The following is a 24,018-nucleotide window of genomic DNA, read 5'->3' as shown; positions in this document are numbered from 1 at the left end:
GACTGCCAGATGGGGAAGCGTGATTCATCACTCCAGAGAACGCGTTTCCACTGCTCCAGAGTCTATGGCGGCAAGCTTTACACCACTCCAGCCGACGCTTGGCATTGCGCATGGTGATCTTAGGCTTGTGTGCGGCTGCTCGGCCATGGAAACCCATTTCATGAAGCTCCCGACAAACAGTTATTGTGCTGGAGTTGCTTCCAGAGGCAGTTTGGAACTCAGTAGTGAGTGTTGCAACTGAGGACAGACGATTTTTACGCGCTACGCACTTCAGCACTCAATGGTCCCGTTCTGTGAGTTTGTGTGGCCTACCACTTCACGGCTGAGCCGTTGTTGCTCCTAGACGTTTCCACTTCACAATAACAGCACTTACAGTTGACCGGGGCAGCTCTAGCAGGGCAGACATTTTACAGACTGACTTGTTGGAAAGGTGACATCCTATGACGGTGCCACGTTGAAAGTCACTGAGCTCTTCAGTACGGGCCGAGTTTGGAACTCGGTAGTGAGTGTTGCAACCGAGGACAGATGATTTTTACGTGCTACGCGCTTCAGCACTCTGTGGTCCCGTTCTGTGAGCTTGTGTGGCCTACCACTTCTAGCAGGGCAGAAATTTGACAAACTGACTTGTTGGAAAGGTGGCATCCTATGACGGTGGCACGTTGAAAGTCACTGAGCTTTTCAGTAAGGCCATTCTACTGCCAATGTTTGTCTATGGAGATTTCATGGCTGTGTGTGGCTGAAATAGCCGAATCCACTAATTTGAAGGGGGGTCAACATACAGTACTTTTGGCCATGTAGTGTAGGTAGCTTGAAGGCTATACTCGTTGTATAAGTGTGCAACCAGTTGTAGTTTAGTTTGTCGACAAATTTCAAGGAATTCGCCAACTGTAGGTTTGTAACAGCGCTAATAGGTGATGTAAAAGAAAGCCTTTTAACAAACCAAAAAAATTATCAGGCTTGCTGTAGACTAAATATTTGGAGCTTTTAAGTCTGAAGCCTTTTTCTTATCATTGTTACTGTTAAAAGTGTTCCTGTTATTAAACCAGCGCTATCACATGCCTCAGACAGCATACTAATGAAATCAAGATAACCCACTGTGTGGATTAAATATAGAGAACAAAGAGAGTGGGTAGAGCGAGCACTTTCTACTGTTCTCTTTGGTGAAATCCATCACATTTATTTCCTCATCTCTTTTGGATCTTTCCAGGCCTGCTCTAATTAATAAAAGTAGGTTAGGCCTATAATAACCATAAGGGATATTCAGTTCTTCACATAGTTTCTGCCCTATGCCAAAATTAAAGCCTGTACACATTACTAAGGGCTGTATGACAGAAAGTAGTGTTTTTTTGTATATTTTCTTTTCATATCGCCAGTGAATGTGTGAAGAAAAATACTACTGTTTTGCCAACAGCATTCCAGTGGTCAGTGGAGCCTTCAGTGTCTCATCAGGGGAGAAAAAAGCTCTGTCATCGTAGACTAAGAGAGTGTGCCATTTAGAGTTCATCTCCTGGGAATCGTCCTGAAGGATTAAACTGCAGTTACAGCAGGCAGTGATGCAGCATCCCGCAATCCCCCAGCATCTAAAACATCCTGTCATCTGCTGGGGAGGGAGACAGACACACACTCCCTGGGATAGCTCTCAGGGTCCTAGTAGGGGGGGTCTTCTCTCTGGATGAGCCTGTGTGTCTGTCGGATGTGTGCAGTGGGGTCCCTTTCACCCATACTCCCCAGTCCCAACCCCCCCCCCCTTCATGTTTTGAACCAAATCTCCCCCCTCTGGTTCTCACTGAAAGGATCTCTGTGTCTTGACAAACAGGCAGGATACCATGACATCATCGGCCTGGCTTTTCAAGTTGTTTGGGTCTCGCGGCCGGGCCGGTGACAACATCTGCTGAGCGCCTTGGAAACGGCCAACTGCGGAGAAAGGAGGGGGGGAGGACATGTGAAAGCCAAGTTTGTTATTGAACCCCATCAGTGAGATCCCTCCTCACTCTCTTGTGTCAGGAGATAAGGGGATGGGAAGCACATGGAGGGGGGTATGTCATGCTATACTTCCTCTCCCACCTTCAAAGCAATCTAATTAAGTTGATTTAACTTCCTGTGGGTCACGGCCCTCCCCTACTACAACTGTTACACGGCTCAGCAAGACATCTCACATTTCCATCATCAACTGGGCCTAATCTGTTTGATATGAACTATTAGCACTAGGCATTTTTTCTTTCTTACAGATTAGAGGTGCTACGTGTTATCGTGTTTCCTTGCTCCCTCAGCAGATTACATTTGTCACGTCCTTTTATTGAGCTGTGGTGAGAGAATAAAGCCAGGTAATGAAGTCTAACCCGAGTACGGAAATCGTTAATCTCCATAAAGGCGTGGCGAGCGAACCACATCTTTTGTGGGCCATTAGCCACCGTGTAACGGAGCCTGAGCCGGTGGGGTTTTGAAACAGGCAGCCCAGGGGAATGGCGATGAGGTAATGCCCTTTCCCAAGGTATTCAGAAAATGTCACTCCCTCTGTGTCCAAAGAGCATGTGAATAGGCAACCTCTTTCTCTCTCTGTCCCTCTCCTCTCCACACAGGGGTCACATGTCAGAGTTCCTTATTGCCCCATGTCATAGACACAGAGTAAACATACCTCTGGTTTCAATTCAGGCGCTGGTAAGAGCTCAGAGGCGCTATTCTTATTGGGGAAAACGAGGGGTCGGTCAATAGGAGCTCTTTGCTCTGCCTTGCTTTTTGTTCTCAAGGTGATGAGGCTTTCCTCCTGTCAAAAGGAGCCACTGCCTCATTACTTGAGGCTCATTCTCCGTGCGCCCGTTGATGATCAATGGAGCTCTTTGAGAGATGGCCGCACTTACTCTGGACGCTCAGGCGTAACTGCAAGCCCGTTAGAAAAACCGCTTGAACAAAAGTAGTTGATTAACCAAAGTGCACCGGGTTGCCATAAGACACATTCACCTCCCCTCTACGTGACTTTCCTCTTACTGTGGCAGTGTGAAAGATGTTAGGATTTCATCAAGTGTTCATGTGACAACTAAGCTGACCTTGGCACCCCCCCCATGTAAAGTGATTTTGTTTGTAGTGAGTCTAGTGACGCATTTCCAAAACATACTTAAAATGCATTAAAAACATGGGCAACAGCTGGAGGAAGTGGCCCTGCTGCCAGGCCGGATCCCCTGGCTTAGAGCCTTCTCTCTCTCTGCCATTCGAGGACACTGCTATAGTCTGGCTTTTGGTATCCTGTCAACGCCACTGCCAACTGGAGACCCTGCCTGCATTTTATAGACACTATAAACTGGCCACAAGATACCCAAACCTGGGCTGCGTTCTCTTTTTACACTGTTTAGATCTGGTACTATTGAGAATAGTTTTGTCGGGAGGGTTTAAGGTAATACGTTTTTAACCTTTTATAGGAGTGGCTGCAGATGGTAGAGACGGGAGCTCCTTTAGTGTGCGTGGACAACTTGTCTGCTACTGCACATGGAATGAAACCATCTTTACAGGCTTTGCAGTTATCTGTGAGACGAATGACGACAATGGAAGGTCTCTCAACTTCAAGCCACCAAATTGCAGATGTCATCTGCACCACTCTGTGAAGTGTTCATCGTCTGTAATTTCTTTGGCACGTTGGTGTCAGAAGTGGGATGACGCGCAGAAGGCTTGTACCGTACGCACAGTGACTTGAGAGTTTGACACCTACCAATTAGATGACCTGGCCACTCCATCAGTGTACAACCAAAATAGCAACAACTTTGGTGCCATGGTTTAACAGGTGGTCAAAGTCCAGAGTTCAAAGTGGGCTCACGTCATCTCTTTAAGCATCTGTCTGTCAGAGCCACTCTAATTTTCTGTCAGCATCCATCAGATTTATAGCCACCTGATGAAGTGTCACTCTACCCATACCAACTGTGTGTCACTCTCAACAATGTGACCTATTTAGAGGCCATTTAGAGGGGACTATCTTGCCGAGGTTAATTCAATAAAGCTGACAGTTGAGATCTGTCAGCAGCTTTATCTCAAGCCCCCTCCTACAGTTTGGCCACTCAACTGAGAAAATAGATGCTAGATTCATAACATTCCCCCTCTTTTAACCCGTAAGTTAACCTACATACTTGCATTGAGGTGACTTTTCTCCCTCAAGGGCTTGTTCAGAATTTCTGAGAGGGTCTACTGTGTGGAATCTTTTCATATAAAAAGGAGACAAACCATTCAGCTCTTGGCATGCAAACAGCTCTGGTACAGAGCCTGCAGCATAGCCATGTTATATTAAATTAATCTTCTGCTTGGACGCCTGCCACTGCAAAAATGTGTATGGAAATAAATAAATTAATTTAAATGAGAAGGGGTCAGGAAACTGGGATTGTGATAAATTATAAATAAGGGAACTTTAGCCAAAAGATAAAATGAACCAAAGCAGAGGTGCCACATGCAGACTAGTTTTACAGTAGTTTTTTTTATGGAAACTTACTGCCTCTTGATGAAGTCCAGTGGTTTTGAGCCGTTTGTCTTTGTGCATACAGGCCATTGGCCATTAACGGCCAAGCCATCTGTTCTGATTCGAACCGTTCCTTTACGTTGACTGTGACCCAGCAGTCACCCCCGGTCTCTGCACACATGAAAGCCATCTCTTTCAGGGTGTTGTCTATGTTTGGACACAGGCTTTGGAAATGTGCTGACATGACTGCAGAAAGGCTGTGGTCTGTTTTAAAGGTACCTCAGTCCCAGTCCCAACCAGTCTCTCCAGCAAGCATGTACACAAGCCCTAAATCAAAGGCTTATGTGTGCTGGCTGAACTTGGAACATTCAGTATACTGTGCACTGCTTGCATTGATGGTAGAGTCTGTTTTCTCCTCAATACCATGCAGATAGTTGCCCAGCTATAATATAAATCAAAATAGGCTAGCTGTCTCTCCTCTGGAATGACCCATAGAACATTCCAGACAGGCCTAGGCCCCCTGTCCAGCACCCTCCCTAAGCATAGCAAAGATTAATGGCCGACTTGATGAACTTCACACAGCGTTGGATCGGAGGCATTGGCATCAAAGCATCATTACTCACAGTGGGTGAGTGGCGGACGGGACAGGACGAGGCTGCTGTGAGGGTTTTCATTAGACTAGGGCTGGTTCGCACCCCTGCCACCACGCTAAACCACAAACACCTCATCTATGGCAGTGTTTTTACATAAGACAATTCGCTTAACACCCCGCCTCTGGACCGTACAGAGCTCCAGGGCTTTCAAGTTTTTAAGAAACCAATTTTACGGCAGCAGGGGCTGGATTAGAGTATCGGTAGTGGTGGCAGAGGTATGAAGGAATGCCTCAGCCATGCAGTCAAGTGCGGCAAAAGCCTATTAGACCTGCTCTTTAGCTAGTTTCAAAGGCACGGAAGGTGCCTTTTATAGCACCAAAATAATTTCCTCTGAACTTGAATGATTAGACGCAGCCCGCTAAGATGTTATGAATGCAAGAGATTACGTCTGCTCCCCGCATTCCTGTCATTGGATGCTGTGACTATAGAGGAGACGCCCTCCCTCCCCGAAGGATTTTCACAAGCTAATGTCAAGTGCATTCCTGCAGCTACCAAGTGCATCTTTCTTCCAGCCTCCTTATTCAGATGGTCGACAAGGTGTTCACATTACAGAGCCAATGGTTTTCCTCCCTTGACGTGCCTCATGTTCATGTTTTAGAGCGCTTGTCTCTCAGGGCATCTGTAAAACGTGTGAATATGTTTTATCAGGTGATACTTGACATTTCAAACACCTCCGTCGGATAGAAGTGGCTGCTGCCAGCGGCCATTAAATGACTCCTGGTGCCAATGAGAGTCATGGCTTTGTGCCTTCATACACACCAACACCAGCAAGCGCACCTGGCGCACGGTCTGTTGTGACGGGGTTCACAGGGAGTGAGCGGTAATCTAATTAGCTGTCTAATGTGATTGGGAGCTTGTGTGTAGTGTCACTGTCTCGCTGACCTTGTCACCTTACTCTTACTGTGTCACATCCCTTTCACAATAACAAACGCCTCTGTCCGCCACATCCTCAGGTGTATGATTTACACAACCATCTGAAATGTGTTCGAGATTTTTTTCCATCTTCCCATATAAACCCAACCTAGAGAGTTCCACCCTTAAACATTTAGCCTAACCCAATGCATTAGGGCAAGTCCTCTGTGGACTTTATGAGTTCAGCACAAGCCAAAGAGCTTGCCGTTTTTTCATCCTCCTGTCTTTACATTTTCTTTCTTGCCCGAGTGTTTTCCAAGGGAAAGGCGGACCCAGCTGTATGTAGTAAATCTGTGCGTGGCTGGACAGAATGGGATTGAGAATGGAAGGGCAAGAGGGAATAAAGCTTCCTGAAGAGCCTAGAGCCCCAGCACAGTCCTCCAGACCCATGACTCTCACAGGAGCTCAGATCAGCACCAACAACCCCAAGTCAGCCCCCTCCCGGGGCCCAGGCTCTCTCTCAATGGTGTGTTATAATATTCACGACTCAAAACAAAAGACTAAAAACACCATGACCATATTACATCAGGATCTGCAACGTTTTGACCAGCTACTGCATAGTTGTCTCTCACAATTCATATGCGAATCAAGTATAAGACGCTCTTCAGACATTTACTGCATGGTTCTCTGGAGGGCAAAACCAACTCCAGACGCAATTTCTTCCTGTCTACTTCCACTCCTGCACCGACAACATGACAATGACACTCAGCATGGTGGCGTTAGGCAGACATGACTGCACTGGACTTTTCATTACAGTCTCTTGCTTGTGTTTTCTCTTGGGTCAGATCTATCCCTCTTTGCTTCCCAGTCTCTCTCATGCCATGGCTGTATTGTACATGGTGTAGGCTAGTTGAAACTACTATCAGAAGAAGACCGGGAGGATGCGCCCATCCCCTCACACAACCTTACAGTAAAGACAACCTGAGATATTTGACGGCTGCCAGACTCAACCTTCAAGGCCACTGTTTTCTTTACTTGAAAGACAGATGTTGACCATTGACAGAGTGTTACACCATTTATCTGCGTGTGCAATGAGGGGTGAAGGTGGGCGGATACGAGGAGGAGCAGGTGATATGTGGTTCAGAGTTTCAAAATCAAAGGCTTGGATGAGAGGTCAGGGGAATGATGTTTAGGTGGATGTTTACTCTCAGTCCACCCCTTGGCAGCTTGACTCACTTCCAGAGAGGTCAATCTCTCTGACTTTTCTCAACTGCCAATATGTTTTGGCGTGTGTGTATGGTTATCGCTCACAAAACTCAGTTTATCAGCCTCCTCAAGTCACCTCTGCCGGTAAATCATTCTTCAGACCTGTTTATCAGAGATTTGTCTGGCTCCGGAGAGTCCGGACTTTTCCACTGCAAACCTCTGTTCAAAGAACATTTCCTTATCCCTGCAAATACTTTCTCCTTAGAGGTTAAGTCAATACTATTGTACTATAGAGTGTAAATAAATGTTTTGTTGCCTTTGCCTGGAAACAATATACAACAATGTAGGCAAACACTATCACTGTAGCCTACACTGTTTCTACCTAGCAATGCTTCATTTAAATGTCTCTGCTACACATTTAGAACCTAAGGTTGTGTTGTCATATCCTCTTATAATGAGGCCAGAAAATAATGGGGCCATTGGTTCAGTGTATTAGAGCATTTGACTGCATTCTCAGTAGCCGAGAGGGGAGTTGATGTGGGCGTGTCATCTTTATACACTGCTTTCTCTTTGAGCGGCCCCCCCGGGCAACACACTGGCTGTGTCCCAAATGGCACCCTATTCCCTGTATACTTTTGACCAGATCTACTGATCAAAAGTAGTGCACTTCATAGGGAATAGGGTGCCATTTGAGATACAGACACTCGCTGTGTGTTTTTCACACCAGACCAATCCCCTATCCCTTCACAGTCCACATTCAAAGTGGGTCAGCGCCACAAAGCAGACGGCTGTAGCGGTGAGAAAAAGGGCCAACTTGGGACGGGGAATGACTTCATCCTGTAGAAATGCCAAGGAGACAAAGGGATGTTCAGATCCAACGTTAACAAGTGTGCTGGTCTCAGGATCACTACACACCTCTCGATCTCGCTCTCTCTCTCTCTCTTGCTCTCTCTCCTTTAGTTTCACCAGACTGAAAATTGTGGCTTTGTGTCGTTCTTGTGAATTGTTAGAAAGTCAGTATCGGCCTATTGGGTCAGTGAAACTAGGTCATAGTCAACATGTCATGCCAAGTGATGAACTGTCTTCAGTTACCATAGTTACAGAGACCATAGTTAAAAGGCTTTAGAATAACTCTAATGGTGCATAAATAAACCTACTCAATTGTAGATAGCATTAGGCTTTTCCAGGCACTTTCTAGTCTACCTTAATCTCTGTACTAAAACAACCTCTCAGTGAAATATAAGTCTTAACCCAACACCCTCTTCTCTCTGCCTGTGCTTCTCCTCAGGGGGAAGTTTGCAGTGGTGAGGAAGTGTGTGGAGAAGTGCACGGGCCGGGAGTACGCTGCCAAGTTCATGAGGAAGAGGAGGAAGGGCCAGGACTGCAGGCTGGAGATCATCCACGAGGTGGCCGTTCTGGAGCTCGCCACGGCCAGCCAGCGGGTGGTCAACCTGCACCAGGTCTACGAGATGGCCGCAGAGATGGTGCTTGTCCTCCAATTGTGAGTATAGCACCATGGTAATACGAAGTTGTAGGAACAATGCCACATACTCAAAGTTATGGTATGAAGATGATGCGTTTACTTGAAAAGGTCAGTCGTGGTAGAAGAGAGAGAAGGTTTTTCCCTCGGAGTTGAAAAATAATGGCATTTTATTCCACTTCAGATGTGGACAACATCTCTTTTTATGCACATTTACACACAGTTAGTATCTCAATAGTCTGATATGGCTCCATCTCCTTCTTTTACACTGATCTAAAAAAGCAGGATAGGTAATATGCTTGTGATCTAATGCAGAGTGTTATTTAGGCCGTGGAAAAGGTAGCTTGACACTACGTATCACGTTTGACCCACAGGAAGTATGAGAAAGGCTCCCGGGTACTGCAGACTGATCTCCTAGCTGCCTGTGACCCAGATGGTTTATTGAAAGGCAGCAGGTCAATGGCAAGGCAAGCCGTTAAATATTGAGACTGAGGTGAAACCCTACCCACTATCCCTCGTTCCTGTAAGCAGAGACACAGAGAGAAAGAGAGAGAGACTGAGATGGAGAGAAAGAGAATGACTATAAATGAGAGGAGATTCCTGCACAAGGAGAGATGGGACAAAAAAAAGTAATGAACGATTGCCTGAGGTAGAGGCAGAACTAGAATAAAGCAGAGAGAGTGAGGCCTCACTGGATAGAGAGACAGAGAGGGAGAGGGAAGTGGATAGTGGGCCATAGAGAGCAGTAATCCAGTCCCAAAGCCCAGGGCGATACTCCCCATGCCTCAGTGAGCGCTGGCTATTTCAACAACATGCCATCCCCCCCCCCCCCCCCCCCCCCCCCCCGCTGCACTGGACGGGACACACAGACACAGGCGCATTGCGCTGCGATTTGAGTTTCCCCTTTGTCACATGCTGACATTGAACTTTGGGGTTGTTGGGGCGAGAGTGTTCTCAGGGGAACTTAGCTGCTGTGCCATCACACTGACTGGCTGATTGGTTTCCCAGACAGGATCCATACTGGTCACCAGGCGCTTTGGATTCAAACTCACTGTAGAAGAAAAGCTTTTAGCCTACAGTACCTACCGAATACTAACTTCAAGTCAAAGTACTTGATTTAGGCTAGGCCTTTTGCTTTTACAATATTGTAATATTATTGGCTGGCTTAAAAATATGAACACACTTTAATGAAGAAATCATTCTGATTTGATAAAACAGTGGCATCCTTTCAACTTATCAACAATACATTCCAAAGGTCTTCTTCAACTGTCTTAATGTTTGAGTGATAGAGTGAGATCAGTGTTGACCAATGAGTGACCTGACCTGGTTCTCATGTGCCCTTTGTGTGTGAAAAGACTGTGTTGTGGAGAGATAAAGGGAGAGGTCACAGCAGCTAGTCCAACAGAGCTGTCCTCCCTGCCTGCCCATGGAAAGTACCTCACCACCGCTGTTTGCTCAGGCCTTGTGTGTGTACATGTACGTGCACGCATGAGTGTGTGTCTCTTTCCCTCCCACCCATATTGAGCCCATTGACATGCACTTTCCCCTAGGCTGCCATGTTTCCATATGTTGAGCTGGCTCAGGGGGCTTGGACCCTTCACTCAACATGGGGTCACCTGTCCTCCCACAGGGCAGCTTGGCTCTCTCTCGCTCTCTCTCCTCTCTCTCTTTCTCTCTCCAATGTGTTCATTCAATTATTAAACTGAGCTGCTAGTTTAATGGCACACTGTGTGTGCATGTTTATGTGTGTTTCAGAACAGCAGAGACAGATGTTATTCTACTTAATGAAACGCTAAAGGAGGATGGGGAACAAGTTTACTGCAGAGCAGACCCTCTCTCTCACCCTCTCACCGTGTTATGTTAAGCCCACAACTTTAATGTTTCATTGGGCCGGGTCACAGTGTTTGACCCAGAAAATAGGGTATTTTTTTCCCCAGCAGAGAATCGCGTGCCTAGTGCAGGTGGCACTCGTAGCCCTCATGTTTCATGCCCCCACCTACACAGACGCATGCACACATTACCACCCCACTCCAACCTGAGTTTTAAAACGGCCCACTTTGACGTCCACCATGTCTGATGGATGCGTGCTATCTATCTATGGGTTTTAATGACTGTGGCCACAGAGACAATGCACATCCACCCAGCTTCACCACTCAATTTTTTCCCCTTTTATTGTTTTTTCCCGCTGCCACCAAAGATTATTGAATACTGTCTCAAATTCCGTACATTAGCCAACATGAAGTGGCTCCAACATTGATTTAATTGTGAGGAGGTCCTAGTACAGTGGAGTAGCCTACAGACACATCTTATCTGTGGCTTGCTGGGCGTCCCCCTCTGACTCAGGGTTAAAGCAGCTTTAAGTGGACCCCTGTGGTGCCCTGGCCTGGAGTAGCCTGGGGGATGGGAGTGGTGTTAGCATTAGCATTAGCGTTAGCAGGGAGATAATTGATTGGCCTGCTAGATTAGCATCCTAAGGTAATGCTAAGGGAACCACACTGCTAACCTCCGCTAGCGGTCACTCCAGTCCATATGGAGCCCCTCTGTGACTTGACTGCTCACCTGGACAAGGCTATAATGTTCCCTGTGGTGGGGGCTACTCAATAGGCAAATACTGGAATAGCCTCCATGAGCAAATTAGATTGCTCAAGTTAACATGATGAGATGCCATAGATGGAAAGTTAAAACATTTGATATTACTCAATGTTCTACTCTCCTTTGAGACTGTGATCGTTCAGCCTAATCTATATTTATTTGAGAATATTGGGATTGTTCAGTTGCATAGCTATATCAGTGTATAGCATTTGCGGGATTACATTTTGTTTGTGTATTAGAATGTAATCTTTTAGAATAGAATATCCCTTAATTGCCGCTGCACTCCCCTTAGTCTTAATTCCACCCAAGCCCATTGTTGATCTGCTGTTCAATCCTCAGTTGACTACCCATCCCCTGCCACAAGAAAGACCCCCTTTATCCCTCTCTACTGTACCACCAAGAGGGGAACCATAACCCTATCAAAGAAGGAGGGATGAGTGAAGGATAGGAAGCGATCCCTCCCTGCCGAATGGCAGTGCCCCTGTCAGCACCATTCAATACGGATAATGGAGCTGTTTAGTTTTTTTCTCTTCTTTTTTTAATACGGAAGGGAAGTAGAGCGGAATGCATTTAGCCTGTATGAGGTTCTGGCATGTGAAATCAGTGGAAAGAGTGATGGAGGGAGATGGAGAGAGACAGATGGAGGGAGACAGGGTGATGGAGGGAGACGGAGATGGAGGATGAGAGAGAGAAAGTCCTGGTTGTAATAGATTCTGTGTGTTTTTCCTTTTTCCTCTTGTTTTTTGTGTGTTTTTATTTACAGCTGATGGATATTTTGAGGCTCTACGGCAAACCGGGAGGAATGAGGAGAGGGGGTCGGCGGAGGCTTCGGATGAGTGTCAGCCTGAAATTAAAGAGAGCTATTCATGCAATTATAGTATGAGGCGGAAGGGGAAGGAAGGGGGGGGAGGGGTCCAAAGCGCTTTTCCAGGCAGGATGGGATGGGATAGGGAGGGACTGGGTGAGGGAGGGAGGAATGTGGCCTCATTGGGCTCTCTGGGCCCCAGCTGGAAGTTTATTATGTCAGTGGTGCTCCATGGCGGCACGCGAGGGTCCGGACTGTGACTGCCAGCCCGTAGGGGGGGGGGGGTTAATCTCCGGAGCGAGGGGAATAGTACACCTCCGTGAGCTCTACTGCGCCCGATGGCACTTGATCGTTTTGTCACTCTGTACCATCCATCCAACCACATCCTCTTTCTTTCTCTCTCTTTCTCCATCCTCCATTGATAAAGTGGCTAGTCTTCATTTTTGTTGATTGAGTGGTGAAACAAAAAGGGTCACCAAAAATAGAAATTTGGTTTGGGTGAAATAGGTCGGTGATCAGTGTGATTTCATTAATCCAGGGCACGGGAAACGTTTTCTCCACTCAGACCGAACACTGATCAAAGATATCCCATCCACATAAATACATTGACAAGCTTTATTACAAGTATCATGGAAATTGGTATCAAAATTATAATCTTATTTCATATTAACCACTGAATATGATTCCAAAACACACTGTTCATAATTACATGTTCAGCAGATCTGATTAAGCAATGATTGACCTGTTCTACTAAGGGCCCAAATCCTATAAATATTATACTCAGATAAAGACTGCCATTTTCTCTGAAATAGGGCAATAGGCTACCTTCCAAGAGTTTGTTTTGTGCATGTGATGTGTGTGGCACCTTGGCATTAAGAGTTTATGTTACTTTGTGTGGGTCCCCCCTCGGATTAGAAGGTGGTTTCACCCCCAGTCCCACCACACCAACGCAGTACAGCAGCAACTGGCCAGACGTGCTCTCATCATCCAAAACAACAATGACCTAGTTATGAATCCGCCAGATTTTTTTTCCCTGATTCCCCTGGTGCACTCAGTGTTTAGAGGCTCTAAGAGGCTAAACTGGCAGCGCTAGACTATAATTACCGGCCATGCTAACAGAGGAACCAGTTTGAACCCTCCGTGTCCTCGTGTCTATGGAGAATACAGAGAGATGGGGAGGCTCTGAGAAACTGTCCCCAAAAAACCCGGCCACTGGGAACCATTTTGGTTCTGTGCCGTGTTGTCAGTGTTTTCTCTGCCAGTTGGACGTCTCTGATGTCCGGCATTATACTAGTCGCTAAGTTCAAACAGAATCCGCTCTGTTGTTTTGGTACCAAGTGGCTAACGTTCAAAAGACTCAGATTTGTATATTTTTTTAAGCAGTTGGGGCAATTTGTTTCCCCAAATGGTGGGTCAGAACTTGGGACCAAGTCAGAGTTGTAGTTTGAGACTCAGCTGTGATGATTTGATTAGTGGGTCACAATGCTGAAACATTTAACAACCACTGAGTTGGAGGGAAAACAAAGAGGAGAACATGATTTTCCTGACGCAGCCTTTAGTTAGTGCTCCATGGGGTGTTCGTGGCTGACCATATGGAGCAGAGTGCTTTACCAGACCTCGACCTGGGCAGGAGGTCTCCCTCTGTTTAGGTTTAATCCCACTCTGTTACTGTCATAGACATTAAAACCAGGTTACTGTGCCCAGCCCCTCCTCTGCCCTTGACTGACACCTGCTGGTCAGGCAGCGAAACTGCAGGGTTTTTCTCTCTTGCTCTCTCTCTCTCTCTCTCTCTCTCTCTCTCTTGCTCTCTCTCTCTCACTCTCTCTCTCTCTCTCTCTCTCTCCAGAATGGCCATAAGAGACCATAACGGAAAAGCACATTTCACCCTCAACTAGACAGTTATATGCTGTGTCTCAATAGTTAAATGGCCACTTTTCAACTTCATATTCATCATAATATGCCATTTAGCAGACGCTTTTATCCAAAGCGACTTACAGACATGTGTGCATACATTTTTACGTATGGGTGGTCCCGGGGATCGAACCAACTACCCTGGCGTTACAAGCGCCATGCTCTACCAATTGAGCTACAGAGGACCACTCTAGCATCTCCATCATCTCCAGCACCAAACCAGTGTTTACATATGTGAAAACAGCTTAGTGTCTGTGGTAAAAAAAAAAATAATGCTTCTGTGACATCACAGAGTAGTATTGAAAGTAAAAAAACAGTGATTTTCAAAACCTGCAACAACTTTCTAGTCCAAGGGAGGATATTCTTCTTGCTCCCCACGTCACCGCGACTCTCATAGTGTTTGAAAAGCACTGTTTTAAAAATGTTTTAACTTTTGACTATGAACTTTTTAACTTCATATATAATACGCCGTTTTCACCTATGTTACATTTACATTTTAGTCATTTAGCAGACGCTTTTATCCAGAGCGACTTACAGTTAGTGAATACAATTTTTTATTTTTTTATTTTTTTTATTTTTTTATACTGGCCCCCCATGGGAATCGAACCCACAACCCTGGCGTTGCAAACGCCATGCTCTATCAACTGAGCTACATCCCCATGTTGACACTGGTATTGCACTGGAGATAATGAAAATGAGGTTGTAAAGTGGTGGAGTTGCCCTTTAAATTACCTTCTCCTTGTTTTCTTTCTTCCATGATGGCTGATCTGGCAGGACATGAGGGGTGGAAGCAATATAGTAGAATCCTATTCACCTATCAGTGTTAATGAAGGAAAGGACATTTATTCTTTAAGTATTGAGACATGTTTAATATCACTCAAGGACATTACCGTACACTCAGAAGTGTATGCATGGGCTCACTTTCTGACTCACCTGTCTGGAAGATATTGAAAATAATGAATGGGGAGAGGTTGAGTTGGCTTTCTCTCTCAGCCTTCTACCCTTTGCAGACAGTACATTGACTGGAGTAATCACTGCTTTCGATGGGGCCTCTCTCTCAGTGAAGGGTTTGGACGATGGTTCGATGATGGATCCTATACTCGGAGAGGGAAGATAATGGGTAGACAGACAAACAGACAGACCGGAGACAACAGACAGACACCCAGGCTTAGCCACTGGACAGCCAAGGAGTGACACAACACTAACACAACAGAGAAATAGAATTACTAGTAATTCCATCATGAGCACAGCACAACACCACACCACAGAGCAACGCAGCATACTGCTACACCACCTGATAAAATATAACCCAAAACCACACCACACACCGTGAGTTTAGACCCATGTGACACACATACAGCAGGCCTACATGAAGCCTACCACTCAGCTGACTAAAGTCTGACGCCTCTCTGTTCTACCTCTGTTTTCAACCTGGCATGTGGAAAGCGCTGTATTTTCAGCCTTAAAACCAAAACAACTTCTGAAACTCCCTCCATACCCAGACAGGACCCAATTCATGTTGGCCTGAAGGGAGCCCTTGTCTATTTTTGATAAGCCTCACTCTTTCAACACACTTTCTCGTGTCTCGCTTTCCAACCTAATTGAGTGGCAGTCACTGCAGGTCAGGAGGAAATGAAGTTAGTTTCATGTGTCACGTAAGGTGTCGTGTAGAAAGGGGCACAGGGTGGTGTTTTTCTCTCCTGCTAGTTCCTCACATCATCAAGCCTATCAAAGAGCTCCTGTGAGTACTATGCAGTAGTAGAAAAATTACCCAATTGTAATACTTGAGTAAATGACTCAAGTGAAAGTCACCCAAATACTACTTAAGTAAAAGTCTAAAAGTATTTGGTTTTAAATATACTTAAGTATCAAAAGTAAATATAATTGCTAAAATATACATAAGTATCAAAAGTAAAAGTATAAATAATTTCCAATTCCTTATATTAAGCAAACCAGACGGCACCCTGTTTTATTTTTTATTTAAGGATAGCCAGAGGCACACTCCAACACTCAGACATCATTTACAAATGAAGCATGTCTCTTTAGTGAGTCCACCAGATCAGAGGCAGTCAGGATAACCAGGGATAAGTGTGTGAATTGGACAATTTTCCTGTCCTGCTAAGCATTCAAAATGTAACGAGTACTTTTGGGTGTCAGGGAAAATGTATGGAGTAAAAAGTACATTATTTTCTTTAGGAACGTAGTGAAGTAAAAGTAGTCAAAAATATAAATAGTAAAGCAAAGTACAGATACCCCAAAAAACTACTTAAGTAATACTTTGAAGTATTTTTACTTAAGTACTTTACACCACTGGTACTATGAGAGAGAACACAAGATTTTCAAATAGTATTGACTTTACAGTCTGTTGCTTGCCTGGTATTTACTTAGCCACATGAAATGATGTGCGCAATGGTTACCTAATAATGACCTTTTAGATTTGTTGGGATTAGTTGAAGCAGTGCTTAGTAAGTACTAGCAAATATACATTTATAAGACAACATTCTTTGTAATAACCATCGAAATAGGACTGTAAAATAGTGTTATCCCTCAGTCACTAAGAACTGCCAGTGATTTTTAAAAGGCGAGTCCTTTCCGTTCCATGTCATTTTGTTATTTACTGTATTGGATATTTTCATATTCACTTACTTGCATACTGTGTTGTGAAATATTCATAATATTACTCACAAATCACATGTATGATCATGTGGTGAATGAAACCGTGTCAATAGTGGTATTGTAGTGCACGATCCATAATTGGTGTACTATGTTTAGAGCCACAGCACTATTTCTGCCAATCCCTCTAGCGAGATGGAGCCTTCCACACACCCCCTTGATCTAGATAGCTAGCTGTCTATTGCCCATCTCCCCAAGGGGGGATACTGGAATAGACTCAAGTTCAAGTCGTTTTGACATCCCACCGGAGAAGTTTTGGAACAGAATGCCATTGCTTAAGCCACACACACATATCTGCCACCCCAAACACACACACGCACACGGCCCCTCCAAAGCCCACCCAAGAGGATATCCATGACCTTGTCTGGTGAACTAGCAGGACTTATCACTGTCTGTGGCTGGCTACAGAGGAAAACAGATTCTTAAAAAGGGTCTCTCCTCATTAACAGTGGCCATATATCATTATAAAGGGCTGTCCATGTCAACGTCAGGAGTGGATCACTCAACAGCTAGCATGGCCCAGGGCAAAATCACCCAGCTGGTGGAATAATAGTAAATACTCCACCTCAACTCTGGAATGTCAAATAGTTGTACTAACAGTACAGCTAAAGCCACTGTCCAGACCTAGCTGGAAGGCAGCATACCCATCACCACCAGACAGGAGAAACACAGTAATCACAGTCATCAATCATTCAGTGATTGGTCATTCAGGACCGGTTATCCCAGACTCCCACAGAATACAGCAAACCACTGGTCGAGGTTAAGAAATTATTGACAGTGACAGAGAAAGAGTAATGAAATGCAAAATGCAAGGTTTGAATGTTTGTACTTATAAGGTGTGTGGTTTTACTTGTGGTCTGTGTGCATCCAATACTCACCAGCATATAGCCGACCTGCCAAATCCGAAAAGCAAAGCAGCTTGTAAAATACTACTATTACGGTTTCAACTTGGTTGCATGTTTGTATGGAAAAGATTAGATCTTTAACCGGTCGGTCGGTGTGTGTGTGTCCACAGTGCAGCGGGAGGGGAGATCTTTAACCAGTGTGTAGCGGAGAGGGACGAGGCCTTCAAAGAGGAGGACGTGAAGAGGTTGATGAGACAGATCCTAGAGGGAGTCTCTTTCCTCCACAGGAACAACATGGTGCACCTGGACCTCAAGGTCAGTCCCTAACCCCTGTTAGACGCTTTACCAACGTTCTTGTTATTTGCATGTGATTACATAGTCCACCTAGTGGTTAAAAGGATAGTGTGACATTTTGAAAAACAATTATACTTACCCAGAGTCAAATGAACTCGTGGATACCATTTTATTTTTGTCTGCATGCAGTTTGAAGGAAGTTGAAGGTAGTTTCTGGAGCCATTGCTAACTAGCGAAAGGGCTTAATTGCCAAAATGTTGCCCTATCCCTTTAAAGATGGAATCAAGCTTTAATACCGTGGTTTAGACACAGGACCAAACCCACACGCATGTTAGCCCCACTGGACTTCCTCTAATGCTGCTGTGTTTCTCTGTCTTCCTCTCCAGCCCCAGAACATTCTGCTGACCAGTGATGCTCCTCTGGGGGACATCAAGATCGTGGACTTTGGTCTGTCCAGGATGGTGAGCAGCAGTCAGGAGCTCAGGGAGATCATGGGGACCCCGGAGTATGTGGGTAAGTAGTGCAGCAAACACAAAACCCCTGACAGACGCCATTTTGTTATGACCATCATGGTCACTGCACTCATCATGTCAAAAGTCTTTAAAGGGATAGTTCACCCAAATAAAATAAATACAAATGTTTTGCAGCTCCAGAAATCCTGAATTACGAGCCGATTAGCACAGCGACAGATATGTGGTAAGTGGCATTTCACTGTACTTTATCTTAGTGCAACAGTGTGTTGTATGGTTTGTGATTGAATTATCCAATAGCTTATTTGGGAAAGAGAGATATACAATGGAAAACTTCACACATGAAAGAAAACAGCATCATTCCCTAGATGGGCATTTAAAATTATTATGAGTTTATCTTACAGAGAAAATCTTCAACTTATTTCCAGTGGCTGTATATCCGTCTAACCGTTTGTCACTGTATATGGCTGACAGGAGTATTGGTGTACTGGCCTACGTGATGCTGACAGGCATCTCTCCCTTCCTGGGAGAGGACAAGCAGGAGACCTTCCTCAACATCTCCCAGATCAACGTAAGCTACCAGGAGGAGGAGCTGGAGCATGTAGACCAGGCCGCCATCACCTTCATCAAAGCCCTGCTCATCAAAGAACCCCAGTGAGTAATGTGGTCATTTAGCATGACTCTTTAATCCACTAAAAATGACAGTTAAAGACATGTATTCTATACTGAACATAAATATAAACGCAACAATTTCAACGATTTTACTGAGTTACAGTTCATAGAAGGAAATCAGTCAATTAAAATAAATTCATTAGACCCTAATCTATGGATTTCACATGACTGGGCAGGGGGGCAGCCATGGGTGGGCAGCCAATCAGAATTCGTTTTTACCCACAAAAGGGCTTTATTACAGACAGAAATACTCCTCAACTGTCCAGGTGGCTGGTCTCAGACAATCCCGCAGGTGAAGAAGACGGATGTGGAGGTCCTAGGCTGGTGTGGTTACACGTGGTCTGCGGTTGTGAGGCCGGTTGGACGTACTGCGAAATTCTCTAAAACGGCGTTGGATGTGGCTTATGGTAGAGAAATGAACATTAAATTCTCTGGCAACAGCTCTGGTGGACATCCCTGCAGTCAGCAGACATCTGTGGCATTGTGTTGTGTGACAAAACTGCACATTTTAGAGTGGCCTTTTATTGTCCCCAGCACAAGGTGCAGCTGTGTAATGATCATGGTGTTTAACCAGCTTCTTGATATGCCACACCTGTCAGTTTGATGGATTATCTTGGCAAATGAGAAATGCTCACTAACAGGGATGTAAACAAATTTGTGCTCAAAATTAGAGAGAAATAAGCTTTTTGTGCGTATGGAAAATCTCTGGGCTCTTTACACTTTACATTTTTTCATGTTGCGTTTATATTTTTGTTCAGTGTATATATACAGTATAGAATAGGTCCCTTGGGCGATCAAACCCACAGCCTTGGTGTTGCATGTGCCATGCTTGCTCAAACCCACCAAGCCAGCGGAGAAGGTGGATATGGTGGTAGAAGTTCCCATTGATTCCCTGGCATTCTCCTTTTTCCCAACAGGAACCGTGCCACAGCAGAAGAGTGCCTGCAGCACCAGTGGCTCCAGACAAAAGAGAAAAAGGAGGCAGAGGCGACCGCAGAGGTGAAAGAGACTATCAGCCCCACCATGTGCCCCTCGGAGCCAGCCAGCCCTGAGAGCCCCATCGGGGAAGAGGAGGAAGAAGGAGGTCCTGTGACAGAGGAGCTGATCGTGGTGGCAGCCTACACACTGGGCCAGTGTCGCCAGTCAACAGACAAGGAGGTCATAAATCCCGACCAGAAGGCTATCTCCAAGCGCTTCAAGTTCGAGGAGCCCTTTAGCGCCCTCCAAGAGGTTCCCGGGGAGTTCATCTACTGAAGGACATATACACACACACACACACACACAGACAAACACACACATGCACACACACACACAGACAAACTCATCTCAACCTTTACACAACGGGTCTTCGCTCCGGTCCTGGAGAGGTACTGGTTGTGTTGGGTCTCCCTCCTGCCGTTCACTAACACACCAGCTAATTCAGCCAATCAGGCCCTAATTGGTTGGTTAGTAAAATCAGGTACATTAATGATGGCTTGGAGCAAAAGCCTGCACCACCCAGTAGCTCTCCAGGAACCATGAACCCCTGCTCTTACATCTAGGTGAAAGCGGTACAAAACATCGCACTTACAAACCATAAGAAGTATTGGACACTTTTTAACCCACCTCATGGTCTGAACTCGTAAGCCAAACTCTTAATTTTCTTCTGTCATTTTTTGTCTTATGTTTGTGCTGCTTTACTATACATGGGAATTGTTACTCCAGACTAAGGCCTAGATTCAATCAGATCAAGCGTTAACCGGCGTAATCCGACACCCCCATAGCTGATGTTTTGGCAGTCGGAGGTTGAACTGCGTTGGAGCTGTCAAATCAGAGCTGCTCTTGTGATCATTGTAACGAAGCCACACCCGTCCCAGTTGCGTTAGAAGTTCAGAACGAGAAAGTGTAGGCTATATAGAAATAATGACGCTCAAATTGAAAATCATTGAGCAAAATAATGAGGATTTCTACCAGCCTAATCGAGGTGTAGATTAATCTCACATTCCAGTGTTCGAACTTGTAAACTAGGCTGCATGGGATTTCTCTCAATGCGACTCCGAGCAGCCAATGGTGATATCTGCTTTAGGTATAATGCCGGGAGCCGTTGTGGATTTGACAGCTCTAACTCAGTTCCACCTCCGACAATTTCAAAACATCAGCTATGTGGATTTCGGCTAAGGTGGATCTGATTGCATCTGGCCCTAAGCCTTGTTGTGATACTTTGTTTTGTTTTTGTTTTCTTCTTTGGTGCCGTGCTTGGAGAATTAGCAATGACTTGGCCCATAAATACAATTGCATCATTTATTCTTCTTTTTCTTTTTTTGTCCATGTTTCGTCTGCCATCTCTTTTCTTAAGGTGTTTTGTTTGTTTAAGGTTATAGATATCTTCTAAAATGGGAAAGGGGGGAGGGAGGGTTAATTATATGTATATGAAACAAACGTTATGTTGCTTTAAGAGTGTGTCTCTAAATAATACTGTTTAAAAAGCCATTGCACACGTTTGACCCAGAACTGGGAACATCCCATGGGTTTCAATCACTTAAGCAATAATTGCAAGTAATTTACACTTCTATATGCAGAGAGCGTTTGTTTTTCTTTCATAAATCCCATTAGTCATTACTGTAAATTAGTCCAAGTTTGTCTCTATCAAACGAGAGGCTCCTTATTATGGGAACACATTTGTACATGAATGTCCTGATACTGTAAATAAAGATACGTCTCTAAACCTTTTTTTGAGTACGATTTGTTTTTTGTATTGTGGCCTTGAATTAAGACATTTATTTCAGAGGAGATGACATGTGGTGTGTGTATGTGTGTGTGCATGCATACGAGTGTATGATACATCTGCGTGGACACACTGGCAACTGTGTCCGCTGGGTGGGGGTGAAGGAAAGGGCAGGCTCTTTGCCAAGCATCAGTGTGATGCCCCATAGAGCCCCACAGTGGAGGTGTCATAATACCCATAAAACCTAGTGGTCAAACAGGGAAACTGTTCCAGACGTTTTTCCACCATTCATTTTTCCCATAGGGAATTTTTGAAACACTTAAAATAAGGGCTGTGTTTCATGTAGGCTTACCCTGGCGTGACGTTTTGATAACCATGTAAATCTCTCTCGGACAAGGTGACTTTTAGCAATATATTCGGCTCTATTTACTCTGATCTGAAAATGCTAATTAGCATAAAAGTAGACATCATGCACGACTTAAATCCCTGCAAGCTCCTGCACATCATCTCTAGCTGACACCTTTGCTAACAGGTATTGTGTCAATTTAAAACTTGCACAAGACAATTCACAGAGTTGTCAATTTAAATACATTTTGCCAATTTATTAATTACTAAATGTAGCTAACAGATAGTTAATCCAAAGATTCTTACTTTTGCCTCGATTCGGCAGTCTCATCCAGATCACCATGGCATTTGTAGGTCTTTATGATAGCCACATTAGCAGATAATTAGCATTTCGTTTTTGGGGGGTAAATACAGGTGAATGAATATATTGATAAAAGTCTCATTGTCTTAGAGAGATTTACACGGTTATCAAAACGTCACGCCAGGTTTTACGGGTATTATGACTCATACTGTGGTACTCTATTAGCCTTTCATATAGAGCTGTTAAGGAGACTTCTCTGGCCTTGTCGGTCCTCTCCTCTTTCTTTCTCTCCCGCTCCACTTCTGGTGAGGGTTGGCTTTCCAGTGTGTATTCTTTCTACTAACACCCTCCAAGACCATTATCTTAATGAAGTTACTGAGTCAGCAATTTGGATACAAACATGTTCCAGTAGTCCATTGAGGAACTCATGCCTTTGGTTCTGGGGTCTGGGTGGAGAATGATAAATTATATTTGTCAGGAACACAATAAGGACGGGGTCTATTCACTGTTTTCTACCAAATGACCGCTAGATGTCAATGCTGGCTCACAAGTCTGGGACCTGGATACACATGAGCCGTTCAAATTCCTTAAAGTACACCTTTCCTCCCTTCCTTGAAGTAATCACTGATTATACATGATTGTACAGGTGAACGCAAGGCCTTCACCTCATGGCATTCATCTGTCCAGCCATTTCTAATGAGTAATTACTTCAAGAAAGGAAGGAAAGCAGGATGCACTGTAGCTGCCAGACTTGTTTGACACTATATAAAACTTGATAGATTGAGGGCTATTTCTTTGGGAGGAAGATATTCACTCCAGCCTGATGTTGCCAGTCTGGGGGAGGTGATGAACAGCTATGGAACACGGCCCTGTGGTGAGTGCAATGAAATAATATATGAATATTTATATGAGTCATCTTATTTGGTCTGGCAGTAAAGTGTGGCCTATCTTCTTTAAATATGCCTATACCAAGTATATATTTCTTTTTAATGACCTTGTTGGCCTACAATGTTGTAGCCTACTATTCGGAAATGTCGGCCTGCTATGAAATAGCAAAAACTGGCACACAAATTTAAAAAAGGGCCCAATGAGACATCTCAATTAACTTGTCAGAGAAATCTTGCAGTTGATTTTCTACCAGGCGTGTTATGTTAATTGAGATCTAAATGTCAAAATATTTCAAAGATTGTATACTTATCTAAATTCACCAGGTGTTGAGTGTCTTAATTGATGTTTCCAGAAGATTAAAAGTTATGACTGACTGAAAAGCTTTTAATGACAAATGGGTAGTATAATTAGTTTAATCATGTTGTTAATCAAAGTTGTTGTTTAAGATTTCAGTATGGAGGTGCTAACTTAATTGAGCCTAATCATTATTGACAATGCATGGTGGTGGCAGTCCTACCTAATTAGGCCTATTCAAGCCAATTCATCTCAAAGTTAACCCATACCTCAACTTTGGAGACGAGAAACTCCATTAGCATGCACTGTAGACCTACTGTATATTTTGCTAATGCATAATATTAAGCATAGTTCTAAACTTTAACGTTAATTCAGGGGTCAGCCAGTCATTGTTGGTTTTGTCTGTGGATTTTTCTTGTTGTGCCAGAGCAGTGTGTATTATGCATCTCTCATTATAACCATACCTAGGGGACTGGCGAGGTAAATGAATATAAATACACCTTTCAGAATACTGTCATTAATTAAGCATAGCACCAATTACACACTGAACATGGAACAACAGATGAATTGTTGTGACAGACTGCTTGACAAGGGGACA

General features: G+C 44.5%; 1 protein-coding gene across 1 annotated transcript in view; it reads left to right on the top strand.

Moving 5' to 3' along the window:
- The window catches only part of LOC311100984 (serine/threonine-protein kinase 17A-like), a 28,789-nt gene extending 7,200 nt beyond the window's left edge, over positions 1-21,589 (top strand). Inside the window, exons 2-7 of the mRNA XM_084141988.1 lie at positions 8,435-8,647; positions 17,623-17,767; positions 18,133-18,259; positions 18,394-18,442; positions 18,691-18,870; positions 19,806-21,589. Coding sequence (XP_083998114.1) covers positions 8,435-8,647; positions 17,623-17,767; positions 18,133-18,259; positions 18,394-18,442; positions 18,691-18,870; positions 19,806-20,142 — 1,051 coding nt within the window. The 3' untranslated portion in view covers positions 20,143-21,589. The remainder of the gene's footprint in view (positions 1-8,434; positions 8,648-17,622; positions 17,768-18,132; positions 18,260-18,393; positions 18,443-18,690; positions 18,871-19,805) is intronic.
- Positions 21,590-24,018: the final 2,429 nt, after the last annotated feature.

Source organism: Coregonus lavaretus (genome assembly GCF_964263955.1).
Source record: "Coregonus lavaretus genome assembly, chromosome: 2".
Taxonomy (NCBI): Eukaryota; Metazoa; Chordata; class Actinopteri; order Salmoniformes; family Salmonidae; genus Coregonus; species Coregonus lavaretus.
The sequence above is the reverse complement of the archived record's forward strand: the minus strand, read 5'-3'. Positions and strand labels throughout refer to the sequence as shown.